At 40.2% G+C, this 14,778-nt stretch overlaps 2 protein-coding genes and 1 non-coding gene across 3 annotated transcripts; 1 reads left to right on the plus strand and 2 right to left on the minus strand.

The window, feature by feature from the left end:
• Positions 1 to 55: 55 nt before the first annotated feature.
• On the minus strand, positions 56 to 128 carry TRNAF-GAA (transfer RNA phenylalanine (anticodon GAA)). Its single transcript has one exon. It is a non-coding gene; the product is annotated as a tRNA-Phe (tRNA).
• Positions 129 to 849: 721 nt separating this feature from the next.
• Positions 850 to 1,747, plus strand: LOC138138829 (cytidine deaminase-like). Its single transcript, XM_069058923.1, has 2 exons — positions 850 to 1,015; positions 1,235 to 1,747. The coding sequence occupies exons 1-2, from the start codon at positions 964 to 966 to the stop codon at positions 1,636 to 1,638; spliced, it is 456 nt and encodes a 151-aa protein (XP_068915024.1). The 5' UTR covers positions 850 to 963; the 3' UTR covers positions 1,639 to 1,747.
• Positions 1,687 to 14,712, minus strand: mTor (serine/threonine-protein kinase Tor). The gene is made up of 13 exons (XM_069058914.1): positions 14,335 to 14,712; positions 14,065 to 14,282; positions 13,799 to 14,013; positions 12,229 to 13,750; positions 7,781 to 8,462; positions 6,327 to 7,731; positions 6,042 to 6,273; positions 5,669 to 5,989; positions 5,169 to 5,623; positions 4,684 to 5,118; positions 3,565 to 3,724; positions 3,293 to 3,508; positions 1,687 to 3,239 (listed from the first exon to the last, which is right to left on the minus strand). The coding sequence occupies exons 1-13, from the start codon at positions 14,555 to 14,557 to the stop codon at positions 2,115 to 2,117; spliced, it is 7,209 nt and encodes a 2,402-aa protein (XP_068915015.1). The 5' UTR covers positions 14,558 to 14,712; the 3' UTR covers positions 1,687 to 2,114.
• Between the last annotated feature and the right edge of the window lie 66 nt (positions 14,713 to 14,778).

Raw genomic sequence — 14,778 nt, forward strand, 5'->3', positions numbered from 1 at the left:
CGATAAATTTAAAAAATTTAAAAAAAAATGCAGGAACAGTATAAAAAAAATGAATTGCCGAAACCCGGGATTGAACCGGGGACCTTTAGATCTTCAGTCTAACGCTCTCCCAACTGAGCTATTTCGGCACACAGCATGTTTATGCAACACTTCCAAACACTCAAAAAAAAATTATCTTTAACAATTGAAATTATAATTAAATAAATAATTTCAAATTTCTTTATCACATTCCTAATATACAAGTACATTATTTTTTATTTCTTTCTTAATGAATCGACTTACAAGTCAAGATAAAGGGATCTAGGAATTACGATGTATATTTTGTGATAAAATAGATAATACCAAATTTTATAAATTGATAAGTATCTATTAACAAAAAAACCAACACGACTTGACGAACTTTTTTTAGATTTCTGAAAATTAATTACATATTAATTAATAATTAGTTATTTCATTTATGAATCAGAAGCATTATTTCAATTAAGCATAAACCAACAAAAGATATTATGGAAACATTTTTGCGCTAAAAATAAATAGGATAATTAAAAATACGCTCTGTTTAAAAAATTTACTTGGCAGCACTGTCAATATTAGCAAATCACCATATTCTTGACCAATGGGACCACAAATTCTTGGCGCTTAAGTGAGGATTCATAATGCAACCAATATAACAAAATAAAAATTTAATCGATATTTTTAATGTGATAATTAATTATGCAAACGAAACATTTCATTTCCTTGCTATAATATGCTGATGATGTGTTTTAAATTAAGTTTAATTGCACTGACATTTACTCGGTTTTCCCCATTTTAATTTAATTTCCTCCTATTAAAGATAAGTATTTTAATCTTTATCAAGGATGTTATAATATAAAAATGAATTATCAACTGATCTCCCTCGTATTATTTAAGTTTTGTTCATAACACCAATTACCCACCTCTTAATAACTCCTCCCGTTAGCGATGTCAGCAAAGAATTCAAGTGCAAAAAGGGTTGCAAAATTTAAAAATTTAGGTAAGTGTGACGCAGCAAATGATTCTACTTCTTCCGTTTAATTTAGTTTTAAAAATTATAATCCCTTCTAACTACTGTCGTATTTGTTACTTTTATTTTTTTAAATATGTAATGTTTCCTACAAAAAATAGAGGTTATGTAACATCTATCGAATAAATTGCAAATCAAAGGGCTAAGTTAAGTACTGACTGCAATAATTAAAATATTTAATATTTCTAGATTCCAAAACGCAAGAATTGCTGAGAGAAGCGGTAGAAGCCAGAAATTTTGCTTATTGTCCATATAGCAAATTCCAAGTGGGTGCTTCAGTTTTATGTGACGACGGCACCATTTACAGGGGTTGCAACATTGAAAATTCTGCATACACTGTCGGCATATGTGCCGAACGAACAGCTCTTGCCAAAGCCATTAGTGAAGGTAAACAAAGATTCAAAACTGTTGCTGTGATAGGATATCAGGAAAAGTTCTTCACGACACCTTGTGGGGCTTGTAGACAATTTATGAGCGAATTTGGCAACATAAGCGTTTATATTGCCAAACCCGAACTTGATGATGTTCTTGTAACTGATTTAGAGGAACTTTTACCACACCAGTTCCAAACCATGTCAAACCACACTTTTTAAGTGTATTTGTATTATGTAGGTGCAGGTGTAAGAAAATAAGTCTAGAAATATTACTCAGTTTGTATTTGATGTAGATAATATAAAAATAAGATATACATAACAAACAGAACATGTTCCTAAGTGTGTTCATTAAGTGAAACCTGATAAGTTATCACGCAAATCATAAGATATGAACCCATGTAATAAGCTTAAACAATCCGTTCTATGGAACAAAAATTAATCAAGTGAGCCAGTCAGGTAAACACTTGTAAACTCGCAACTGTTATCTTCTGACTGAAGCTTAGTTTATCTCCACTGGAAAACTTCCTTGACAAAATTACCAACAATGCATTACTTCAAAATTATCTCATATCACTATAATTTCGCTTTTTAGTCTTAACTTAGTTACTTTACGCTTTATATACAGTCACGGAAGTGTTACACCTAACCGATTCACTTTGTACTTTGACAAAATTGTACTCAATACAAAAAGAAAATTACCAAAATGGACACCACCCTATGTAGCACTGAGATAAATTTTCATTGCTTGTGGCTTGTTGTATCAACAAATCCACTTGTTTGGGAATTGTCAAGGGCTCATCAGTTGCAAAATCATTCCCCGTCAATTTATCCCTAACCCTATTAATAATAATGACAGCTCTAGCATTCACCTCTTGTTGCGACTCGTTGTCATCAGTCAACATGATCTCCCTTTTGGGTACGTTCAACGACTCCGACAAGTCTTGTTTTTGTGAACAACTCGTCGACATCGAATCGTTATTCATCGGCAGATTACGAACCTCGATGTCCATCAATCTCCAATTGAGCAACGGATCATACACGAAAGCCTCCAGCACCGCCATTAAACTGTCTTTATTCCTGTGCAACATCGACATCACAGACTCGCAAGTTCTCCTGTAAGTGCCTTCGATCCCCGTCACTTCCATCGCGTTTATCAGCATTCTGGTCAATCGGAAGGGGATTTTCTCGGGGAATTTTTCGCGTGTCATGGCTACCTCGAAGCAATCTCCGAAATCGATGTGGAGGATCTTGCCGCTCAGCCTGTCCAACATCAAGTTTGACGGGTGTCGGTCTCCCAAACCCAAAATGTACCCCACCATGGACATGACGGCCAAAGATCTGGTGTAGTTTGTCCTTCTGTCGAACCACACTTCAGACGAAGGACTCTTCAACCATAGCAACCGGGCCAAGTCGTCGCCGTGTGTGTGCTCCAAGGCGTGCTCAAACACTTCCATTTTCTGCATGACAGTTAAATGATCGTAGTCGGGAGCCATTCGCAGCATGATTCTGTGCTCTATATTGAGTAAAATTTTCTTTTTGTCGCGATAATCTCTTATCAAGGTGTGTAAAGTGTCGCAATGGGGCAACCACCCGATCAAACCCGAATTTGTACTCAATGGGATAACAGCGTACCTTTGTATTGTCAAATTACGCCTAAACGTGTCCGGATCCTTCATCAGAAGAGTGTTTACTAACCCGAACAATTGCATAACTCTCTCATCTTGTCTCAGATCTTCGTGACCTTTAAGCAGAAACATGTAGTCCTTTCCGTTGCTGCCTCTGATCACCAATTTCCTTGGCCGTTGCTTTGACGTTATCACCTGTCACAAACCACAATTATTTCTGTCGTTCACTTTACTCTCCTTAAACATACCTCCAAGGCCTTGTTGAAGTTGGCAATCCTGACTACCGGCTGACCGGGGCAGTAACTACCAGGTACGGCCAACTCCAGGTCTTGACACACCAGAAGATTTGGTGAGACGTACTGTAGTTCTAGTGAGGTTAGTTGAGGTAACTGTCGGGAAATTCGCCGAAACACGTGGTAATACAAGTCCCACGCTTGGTTAAGATCCCTAATGTTACTCGAGCCCTGTAAAAATCACGCTGTTACTGTGAAGGACTTAAAAGCGTTTATCTGGATAAAACCTTGTATTTTCCACACCATTCGAGAGCTTCGGCCAAGTCTCTTCCGTACGTTTGTGTAAAACTCGTTTCTTTTAATGTCTGAGGGCCGCGTTGGATCATCGCGTGAAGAGGTTCCAGAATTCGCAACATACCTTTGACGTTTCTTTCACCGAAGTACAACCTTTAAACCAATAAAAAAATGTCGCATTAATGGTCTGTTTGGTTAACACCACAACATACGGGCACCACGGCGCCCACCCCGATTTTTTTTTTTAAATTAGCTAAATAAAATAAAAATCAGTAGTTTTCTTTCCCGTAGCCATTCTTTATCTCCTTTTTGTTGAGCCTGTTCAAAACATGGCCTCCTAGATTTAAAGAGACACAGTCTCTTTCGATCTAGGAGGCCATGGTTCAAAAGGCTGTGGTTTGAGTGATCCCCGCAGAACGCTAGTAAACGGGCGCTTTTTAGGGATATTATTCATCTTAAGTTTTTGTCACCGAAACTTTTTCTTGTTCAAATGACATTTTGAAATTGAAGTCAAAAAACTCGCTTGTTTTTTGCTGCTTTGAAATTAAATTAGTGATTTTTTTCCTTATTGTTCGTTGTTTTTGTGTTTAGTATTGTTATATTGCGTATTGATCACGGCTTCCTAGATTAATAAGAGTCGAAGCCTCTAATACGGCTGGTCGAGTTCCTTGAACTGTCTGTTCCTTCAAAAGCCAAAAGTATAGTAGCGCCCTCTACCAAAAAACGAAAATTATTTAAATTAAATTAATGAAAAATCGTATTAATGTTTTTTTTTTTCTATCAATAATATACTTTTTGAAGTAGTGTATGTAACATACAAAGTACGATTCTTTTTAAAATGAGATTTGTACGCGGTTAAGCAGCCAAATACACAAATGTACAGTGGCGCCCTCTCAGGAACAGTAAAAATGCTTGCAACTGATGAACGCGACCAGCCGTATTAGAGACTTCGACTCTTATTAATCTAGGAAGCCGTGGTATTGATTATTATTTTTAGTGAAGCGCCTGTTTTGTGGCGCCCTGATCGGCGGAAATTGACTCTTTCTCGGAAATATTTTTAATGAATAATCAGGCCGGTTATAATACAGCAGGTTGTGTTAGTGGAAACTCACCTGGACGCCTCTTCCAAACCCTCGTGCCAAATTTCATGCCACAGAATTGCCACGCGGATCAACTCTTCAGAAGCCATCATAGCTTGACTGACCAACGTCGGCGAATGTTCGCTCATCGACTTCAATATGCTGTTTGCTGCGTTACGTCTACGTATCGAGTTACTCTTCGTGGCAACGGTCAACGGATACACTAAAGCCTGTGGATGCGTCTTTCCAATATCGACAAGAAGATGATTGATCAGTTTTGACACCAGAGCAGTTGTATCGATCCTCGCGATCAGCTGAGGTATAACTTGTAGCCAAGTGTTCTTTTCGACAAGTCTAATTCCTTCGACGATGGCGTCGTACACTTCGGGCCAATCCCCGTAATCAAACCACAAAGTTAACAGACGCAGAGTATCCTGCAGTGAGCTGCCCTTCGAGAGATTAATTGACCTGCAAGAAAATCACGAGTGATGTTTTACTCGTGTAACAAAACAACTGACTTGAAAAATCCTTGAACTGCCAGAACGGTGTAGTGCGTCTTCTCTTCCTGAGAGTTGTAGAAAAGCACCGTTTCGAAATTCATGTAAGCCCATGCGTGCCACGCCTTGTACCACTGAGGATCGTACTCGGTCGCTTGTCTGTAACACTTGAGAATGAACGGAATCGAGACTTCATTTATTCCTTCCAGAGCCTCTTGCCAGGCACCCAATTTCAAGTAGCACCGAGCCAACAGTCGTTTCTTTTCTTCGCAAATGTCCTCGTCGATCGATTCGATCTGGGAGTACTCCGCCACGAACTGCGACAATCTCTGGTAGGCCTTTTGTTTTTGTTGAGCAACCCATAAATGTTTAGCGTAGGCCAGAGTGACATGGGGTTGACTTTTTGGAAGAGGCATGTCGGGACGTTCCTCGGGGTCGTACCCCAGCAACATCACCAAAGTTTTATGCGAAAGCATCTAACAGTCGGTCAATTTGAAACCACTCGAATCGCCGATACTCACCAACGAACCACTTTTTCTGCAGAGAGAAGCGTATTTCACCCAAGTTCTTTTGTCTTCTTGGGGCGTCAAGACCAACGAGTGCACCTGTATTATCCTTTGCCAGTCTTCTACCAGTCTTTGACCTGACTGCAACCTCTGCCACCACATTGCTTTGAGGGTCGGTCTGCGCTCAGGAACCAAGCGATACTGCATCACTTCCTCCAGCTCTGACAGCATCTGGACCATGACCATGGCGCCGTACGCTCGCTGGTACGACTCGCTAGCCATCGCTGTCAGTTCGTTATCTAGGAGGTCTCGAGCCGAGTCGATGAATTTTTGTGCCTGAAACACCACAAACACAATACACCTCGCTGTTAGATGCTGCGCTACCAACCATCTCATAATCTTCTTTGTGTATGGCAAGAATGGCTCGATAAAATGCTCCATCTTGAGTATCTCTTTGTATTACATTGACGTACCTCTCCATCGATCTGTAGTCGTGCAAACCGAAAGAGGAGGCGGCTGCCAACCTACTGGCTTTCTGCTTATTGTCTTCTGTTAAAAGATTGAAGTTCTTTTCTACAACCTGGTGGAGCTCGCTCCATTCACCAAGTGCTTCTAAACATCTACAAAAAAAAAAAAAAAACAATTCGTGATCTTCTAGAAAACTGATCCCAACCTCATCATTCCCAAGCAGGCTTCTTGATCCGACTTGTCCACTTCTAGTTTTTCATTGTACAAACGCAAAGCCTTCTCCCAATTGTGCAATTTTTCGTACCACCTGACCTGCACTTGCATGTCCCTTTGCATGACATACTGCAACAACCCTTCAGCGGCTTCCTTCTGCTGCAACTTATTGTTAATAGAGATCAACGCTTCGACCACGTGACTGTTGGCTCCTCTTTGGAACTCTTCTTCTTTATAATGCAACGCTTTGGCGTACGCCCTACAATGCATGGCGTGGTGCCCTAGAATGTGCGAATCTAACGGTAGTGGTCCCTTGTCACAGTGCTCCATAAATTCGGCCAAATTTAAAATAGTCTGCGTAATTTCTGGAACATCAGGCACTGTAAGAGCTTGTTCTAAACAACTGATCAATTCTTTCTGCATGCTGTCGCTCAGCTCCGACCAACAGCTGACGAAAGCCGCATTGAAAAGATCTCTAGGCAACTGCGAGTAAGTCTGAGCCAGAGACAAACAAGAACGCAACGCTGGAATCGGCGACTGTTTCAAAAGCTCGATGCTCAACCTCCTCAACCACTCGAGCCAGTCGTCTTTCGAGACTCTACGGACTGGGGTCCACGCCTGTTGGAGATTCGATTCGGCCACTTTCAATCTCTGGATCATTCCGCTGTCCGCTGGCATGGCGGGGTCGCGATTCTTCCAGCTGGATTTCGAGCGAGGCATCGGAAAATCGGCGTCTTCTGCCAAGGTGGTCTCGTTCTGGATCTTCGAAACCAACATGTCGAACCGACTGTGCTGGATCTTATGCTTGCTCATCACTTTCTGGATCATGGGCACGAAAACGCTAAACTTCCGTCCCAGCTGTTGCACCAAAGAACACAAAGTGTCCATCGCTGTCGGTCGCAGTTCGGGAAAATTGTCGATTGTGCGGACCAGAGGGTGGACGATTCGAGAAACGAAGTCGGAGAGGTCGATGATCTCGGCCAGTTGATCGATGGTTTCTATGGCTCTTTTGGACACGACTGGGGGACACTCCTGAGCGTCGAACAGGCGCACGATAGGTGGCAAAAGCAGGTGGATGTACTCGTCCAAGTTGTTGCCAAAGTTGTGCAACGCCTCCAGAAGTTTGATCGTGAAAAGTCTCTCTTTCGAAGGGTCGTGATTCAAGACGCGCAACAGGTACGGCAACATCCTCGGGAGATACATTTTGAACTCGGCGCCCAACGCCACTGCAATGTGTTCCACCAGCAAGATCAAAGTGCCTTGGATGGTGCTGTTAGGAGTCCAGAATTCTTCGATTAGTGGAAAGATCTCGTCCAAATAATTCCGAATGTGTTGCTTGACAATGTAGATGAGTTGTGCGAGTTGTTGGAACAGAAACTCTTTGAAATTAACATCAGCTGCAAAGATTCGCTAAGATAGTGTTGTCATTTGATTGCTTCAACTTACCTGTCTTGACAACATACAGTAAACTGGGCAAAACTTGCGATATATACGGCACACACTTGATACCCAAGCTCTTAAATATGAACGTCACCGCCTGCACTACCATGGTATGGTGTTGGGCCAAATTCGGATCTTTGATGATCCTCATCAGAGTCGATATGGCAATAGCCAGATAGTACTCCTCGAGAGTGTTGGAACTCATATTGACCAACATTTCGCTCGAATTCAAATCGGGATTGATATCATCCACTTTTTCCACTTGCATCGGGATCAAAACGGGAGCTTCTGGATAATAGTCGATCTCGCCTCTGTTTACTTTGTGCTTGTACGGATCTAGAGCACCCAAGAGCCCCAGAACTCTGATACTTTCACGTCGGACGTACGATTGTTGTTCAGTCTTGAGAAAATTCAATAGGACATCTAGTAACATGGGATATTGGGTGTAGGGTTCGATTATGTGACCGGTCACTCCCACGAGTTGTCCCAAAGTGCACAAAGCTGCCGCGCGTTTTTCTGGTGCCGAAGTGTCGCCCAACATCTCCAAAAGGATGACCATCAATTCCTGCATCCATTCCTGGAGTTCCGTGCCGCCACTGCTGACTTCCGCCAAGTCGCCGACGGTCAGCAGGACCGAGAGGACGACGCCCGGGTTGGGTTCCGGGTCGCGTAGTTTGGGAACCAAAACCTGTTCAAATAATTGCCATCAAATTAATTCAGTGACATGGTGGTAACTCAACGGAATGGTTTGTGGAACAAATAATAAATGAAATCTAAAAATTGGACTTAGGTGTATAATTATAATGCACACTTATGTAATTTACTTATTTTATTACTAATACCTATTATTTACAATGTATGTTTGTGTTAAGTAATTTTATTGTGTTCATGTTTTTTTAATTGAATTTTCCGGACTAGTAATGTAGACTTTACAAGACGCAAAATTAAAAAAAAAAAACTTTAAAAAAGAACAATTTTCACAACACACGCACAAAATTGATGAAATTTTTTCGATGTTGTTTACTTTGTAACTATAGTTGTCAACAAAATTGACAAACTTGATTTTTGTGTAATATGTAAAAAAAATTTCTAAAATTTGTAAATTTCGTCTTTTTTACGATTTCCGGAAAAATGTAATACAAAACACGTCAGTAATAGTAGATTACATACTGAGATGGAAAGTGTTTCATTCCTGTCGAGAGCTAAGATAGTTTACCAAGGCGTAGCCGAGGTGAACTAATGTTCGAGACAAGAAGGAAACACCTTCCCACCGAGGTTTGTATACTATTTTATTCGGAATCATTACATTTTTAGCAAATAAACAATTAATTTAGTGCAAGTTCATTTGTACCGTTTTTCGACAATTCGTGTACGCCACTGGAAAAACGTCATAACAGGGCGGAAAGTGGCCTATTACTGACCAAGAGAGGGAAGAAAAGATAACAAGGAATGGTTAACTTTCCGCCCTCGAATAAGGTTAGGAATGCGCATATTACAATACGATTCCGAATTAAATCTCTTGACTCAGAGCTTTAAAATACTCGGCACAAAGTGCCTCTATTTCAATTTAGCTCCTCTTCAGTAATGTGATTTTCCTGGCTTTTATGTACATAATTTCATAAGGAAGTGTTTATTTCATGAGACCAAGTTTATAAAACGAGTCGCGAGTTTTATAAAGGACGAAGGGAATAAACGCCTTATGAAACTGTTTTTTTTTATACTATTTCTTCTATTTTGCACCTTTTGAGCCGTTTTTAAATCAAAAGTGGGAATTTTAAGACGGTTGGCAAAAAACAACTGAAACACTTGTCGACTTTGGGATGTTCGCACGTATTGGCTGACGCTGCCAGAATCCTCTAGTAAATTGTATCGGCTGTTTTTTTAAATTTCACCTTGTAGTACGCGTTGAAGAGTTGATTGTGAACGCATCACTCGTGTAAAACGTTTATAACATTAAACAGCTGATTCGTGATCCGTAACCTATATAGTTCGTTCACAATCGACTCTTCAACTACTACTATGAGGTGAAATTTAAAAAAACACCCGATATACACTATCGCTATTATACAGGATTATTATAAATGATTGTAGTCGAAGCAGGCCATGCCCATGTTATGAAATGTTTGCCGCTTTCATGTGAACTGTCAATTTTTGTCGGCTGTCGTCATTATTTATGTGAAAACTGCGGTGATGAGAATTTTACTTATTTTTTTAAAACTAACCATTGAATCTAAAAATATTGAGTTGTTTTGCACCCAATTTAACCCCTGTGTGTGAACGGCGTGTACTCATTTATTCATATCATTTTGATGTTTTTTATATGGAGCGGCAACCATAAATGTTACATTAAATTTTTACGCCTACTTAGACTAAAATCATTTATAATAACCCTGTAGAACCGCTTTCAGCTGTTACGATACTGTTTTTGGTATCGTAACAGCTTTGTTACGAACGCAAAATAGAAAAAAGATTTTAATTGTATCAATTATTTTTCTATGTATGTATTTGTGGAGGGAAGAGGGGCAAATAATGTTTTAGAGACCCATAATACCTGCCTCGGAAACCATTAAGCATTTAAAAATTCTTAGTTTTGATTTAAAAACGTCCTTTTTGTAATTTGCCTCCATTTTGATTCTCTAATAGACATATTAACGAACGCGACGTCATCATCTGGGATGTCCTTATAGCCATTATTTCACGGAACATTTTACGAAAATTTTTAGGTTGGCATAGCTTGATCCGTCATGCGTGTCAGTTTAAATTACAAAATGTGCAAAGAATTATTTATCAGGATTTATCAGGCAACAAATTCACGACCGTATTTTTGGCAATTTCACGTATTTCAGCGGGCGTACATGAAAAATTATCTTCCATATTCGTGTTTTGTGACAGAATTTGGATAAAACAAAAGGCGACTTTGAAGACTTGATCAAATTTTCACTTTTAAAATTAAGACATTACCAACCGCCACAAAAATCCCTAAATCGAGGAAAGTAAAGATTTTTTGTTTAAAAACGACTTAAAAAGGGCAAATTACAAAAAATAGTATAAAAAAACCCGTTCCATAAGACTTTGAAGCATTCATTCTTTAAAATAACTCGTGGCTACGCCACTCGTTTTTTAATCTTGAATTCGTGCTTCTAGACTGGTCTTATGAAACTTGTCTTTTAATATACTATTAAAAACTCGCGCTTCACGATTCGGTTTATAAACTAAGACTCATGAAATAAACACTTATGAAACTTGTTTTTTAATGTACTATTATCTACGATCAAACACCCAAAAAAAATAATAAAACAAATTTTAGTTCAATATTTTTAAATTTTAAAATTTTAATGTTTATTTTGTTAAAGTTTGTCCAGATTGGTTGACATAAAAACCACTAAATTCTACGTAGAGGAAGTAGTACCCACCGCACGGAAAATTTGAAATATACCAAGGAGGTTTACTTTAACCTCCTTGAAATATACCCTTCAAGGAGTAACATTTTTCCGTATTCTGTATTCTCTTATAGTGAATTTTGTAGTGTTGGGTTAATTTAATACAATTTAAAATCTCCCAATCTCTCGCTGGACAAAGTATACTACAGTTACGTTCTTGTATTTGCAAGTTCCTTGTGTATTTGCTGCGGTTACTGCAAACTGTTGCCAATGGTGGAGAAATAAAAATCCCAATATTTTTATTTTTATTTGTCCAAATCCCGATGGATAAAAAATCAATTTTATCTCTTTATCCATGGCCGGGAACCAATACGAGATCTCTTTTAATTTGTCGGTGGATAAAATGACAATTTAGAGTAGAGCTTTCACATCAATAAAGTTGGTTTTATCTAATGATCGTAGATAATAGTACATATATTGTTATACGAGTTGCATAAGACAGTCTATTGTCGAACGAGAGGGTTTAGAACACGACAAACGCAGTGAGGAGTGTTCTAAAGGAACGAGTTCGACAACATGTCTTGTGCAACGAGTGTAACATGCTATTTTTTCTACTTCGGCTTCATTAATTTAATTTTTGAAAATACATATAAAATTATTATCTAGTGACTTTTATTATAATGGAATTGGGTTGATATTGACGAAGCATGTCATTTCGTTGAAAATTAAATTTCAAATTGTCTCTCAAATGTTGTTACAATAATAATCTACCTCCTTAATAGTTCATTGTCTCCTGGATACACATTTATAATGTATAGCGTATAATAGCGTTCTGTCAAAGGAACACGGCACTCTTAATACATTTTGTCAACATTTCGTTTGACTTTATTTAGTAACGTCCTTTCGCGAAACGTTTTAGTCGGCGAAATGTTAAGCGATTTGACTCTATCAGTATAATCGGAAATTTTTGGACAAAAATAGTTTCAAAACAAATTATGACCAACCACTAAGAAATAATTAAAAGCACCCCAAGGACAAACAAAACGATAACTTGACTTCTTTTTAAGACCATACCTTAAGAATGGGTTCCATATACGGCCGTATCATCCTCGGAGCACTGACCACCAAATGATCCAACATCCTCGCCCCCTGCTCCTTGTTCCTGCCACTTCCCGAATGTTCCATCTCTGTCAAAAGCTGGACCAACGTCTTCCTCAACGACGGCATAACGTACGCCGGATTCATCGAACTCAATCTACCGATGGTAAAAAGTGCGACTTCCCTGATCTCAAACATCTCGTCTTGCAGGGCCATAAACAAAGCACTCAAGGATTCAGCTTGTGCTAGATGATTGTCGAAAGTGCGATCCAACGAGATCAAGACTGCGTACCTAACGTTAGGCTCGGTGTCCGTCAAACCGACACTGAGAAGCCTGTGCAAGACTGACGCGACCGTTTTGGTAACGGTATCGGAAGTATTCTTGGCCGTACTGTGGATCGCGAACCTCAACAGTCGACAAGTGGTCCGCACGGCCTCCAGACGAATCTCACTGTTGTCGTGGACCAAGAAGTGATTGGCACAGCGATGGACGAAAGGCAACAAGCGCTGACCCTCGAAGTCGAAAGTTCCGAGAGTCTTCAAGGCGAGAACTATGATTTGGGTGTCGTTGACTTCGGGAACGCCCATAGACATGACGGTTCCGGTCAAGTGACGCGGCATACCCGGATGGACCAGAGGCTTATTGAGGAGGATGTATGACAGCATTTTCAACAAGCCCAAACTGATTTTTTCTTTATGTTCGGGGACTTTCCGCGACAACTCCCTCAAAGAAATCGTCAAAGAAGCGGTGAGTCCAGTGGCCAACATCGGTTCCAACAAATTGGGAACATCCATTTTTGTGTGGTTCTGCAGTGCGTGAGCCAAGTAGGTGACGCAATTGAAAATGGAAGCGTCGATTGGACTCTTCTTGCGTCCTAAAATGTCGGCTCTGGGCAGGTACATCTTGATAATCTCCATTATCCGTTCAATGTAGGGCTCTATGTGTGACTCCACGGCAATCGCGATCATTCCGATGGTAACAAAAGCTTTCGCTCTTTCCTTTTCGCGGCTCTTCAAGATATTGAAGATGTGGTTCATCACAGGACTCAAGTGCTGCCTGACGAAGTTGTCGCGATCGAAGGCGGCCAAGCGCGGAAGGGTGGTCAAGAAACTCTGCTGAATGTGTGACGAACGTGACAGCCTTTGGGCCAACACGTCCAAACAAACGTAGTCGAATTTTTCGGACACGAGTTGACGACAGATCTGCGATTCTATTATGGCGATTTGAGAAGGCGCTAATGACACCGCTTGGTATTGAGGGATACGTCTGCTGACCGAGAAGACAAAGCGCGACTTGGTGAAGTTAAAACTGGCCTCGAAGGTTTGTTTAGTGTCGGTGCGTTCGAGGAAGCCTTTCTGTTTGCGTTCCCATTCCGCGTTCGAGCATCGAACCAGCTCGTTTATAATCAACAGGAAACCATGGATGCGTTCTTCTTTCATGCGTTCACCACGTTCCACCGACAGCATTTTCACAGATTCATCATAACACTGCTTGTACCTAAGAGGAAAAAATGTACTTCAATTGAAATAAAATAAATTCAATTACCATTGTGGCCTCTGATTCTGTTTGGCAGTCTCCCTCTGTGCAGTGACCACTAAGGCCGCTCTCAAAGCTTCCACTGCACTTTCTCTGATGGCAGGTTTTATGTCTTGAATGGCCAAAAATATCAAGTCGAAAAACTGAGAAACATGTTGATAGAAATATGTGGGCATTGTTAAAGCTAATTCTTTTAGAACCAAAACGGCGGCTTGTCTCTTGCCCTACAATAAATATAATTAGAAGATAGTCATGAGTTGTGGTAGATTAAGTACTTCAATTCTGTCCCCACTTAGCCACTCAAAGGCTCTTTTGACCTCAAACTCGACATACTCTGAGGCTTTGGACCCAGACGCCAATGCCAGCCTACCCATCGTTTTAGCAACTGATTCCATCACACTGACGTCACTTGAAGGTAGTAAATTCCTCAAGTAGTTGGCAAAACGCGATATCCTCGTCGTCATATTTCCAAAGTCAACACTCATCAAGCATACTGCAAAAATAATTAATTAGAAAATAAATGGAAGGGTGCTGTGCGGACTGACCGATGGCCAAGATTCCACCCTTCTTCTCATTAGGGTCATTGCTCGACACCATTTCGAATATGTGGTGATTGAACTCGTCGAGGAAACTAGTAATCTCGTCAGCGGTGGCTTCTCGGAGCTCACTTTTTACGTAGAGACTCAATTCTCGGGCAGTTTTCTGACGAACGTCGGCGCTGCGGGATTTCAACCCCGCAACGAACTGCTGCATCGCAAGCGTGGACATTTTTGACAACTTCCTCCGTCCCCAATTTTTACGCGACTACATTACAAGTGTGAAATTAAGATTTTTTTAAATAAAAAGTAATGAACACTTTAGAACATTTCTTATCACTTATGTTTCTTCCATCATGATTTTGACAAATGACGTATATCGTATGTCACATTTAAATGATTTGAAGTTTCTTACCGCCATTTCGTTTACACAAATTTGAAACAACAAGATTA

Source organism: Tenebrio molitor, chromosome 9 (genome assembly GCF_963966145.1).
Source record: "Tenebrio molitor chromosome 9, icTenMoli1.1, whole genome shotgun sequence".
NCBI classification, from domain to species: domain Eukaryota; kingdom Metazoa; phylum Arthropoda; class Insecta; order Coleoptera; family Tenebrionidae; genus Tenebrio; species Tenebrio molitor.

Coding starts and splice junctions, on each gene's coding strand:
- mTor (XM_069058914.1), bottom strand. CDS start 14,557: ATGTCCACGCTTGCGATGCAGCAGTTCGTTGCGGGGTTGAAATCCCGC. Junction 14,014..14,064: donor TAAGTGGGGACAGAATTGAA/GTACTTAATCTA, acceptor TATTTATTGTAG/GGCAAGAGACAAGCCGCCGT. Junction 3,240..3,292: donor ACTTCAACAAGGCCTTGGAG/GTATGTTTAAGG, acceptor GGTTTGTGACAG/GTGATAACGTCAAAGCAACG.
- LOC138138829 (XM_069058923.1), top strand. CDS start 964: ATGTCAGCAAAGAATTCAAGTGCAAAAAGGGTTGCAAAATTTAAAAAT. Junction 1,016..1,234: donor TGCAAAATTTAAAAATTTAG/GTAAGTGTGACG, acceptor TAATATTTCTAG/ATTCCAAAACGCAAGAATTG.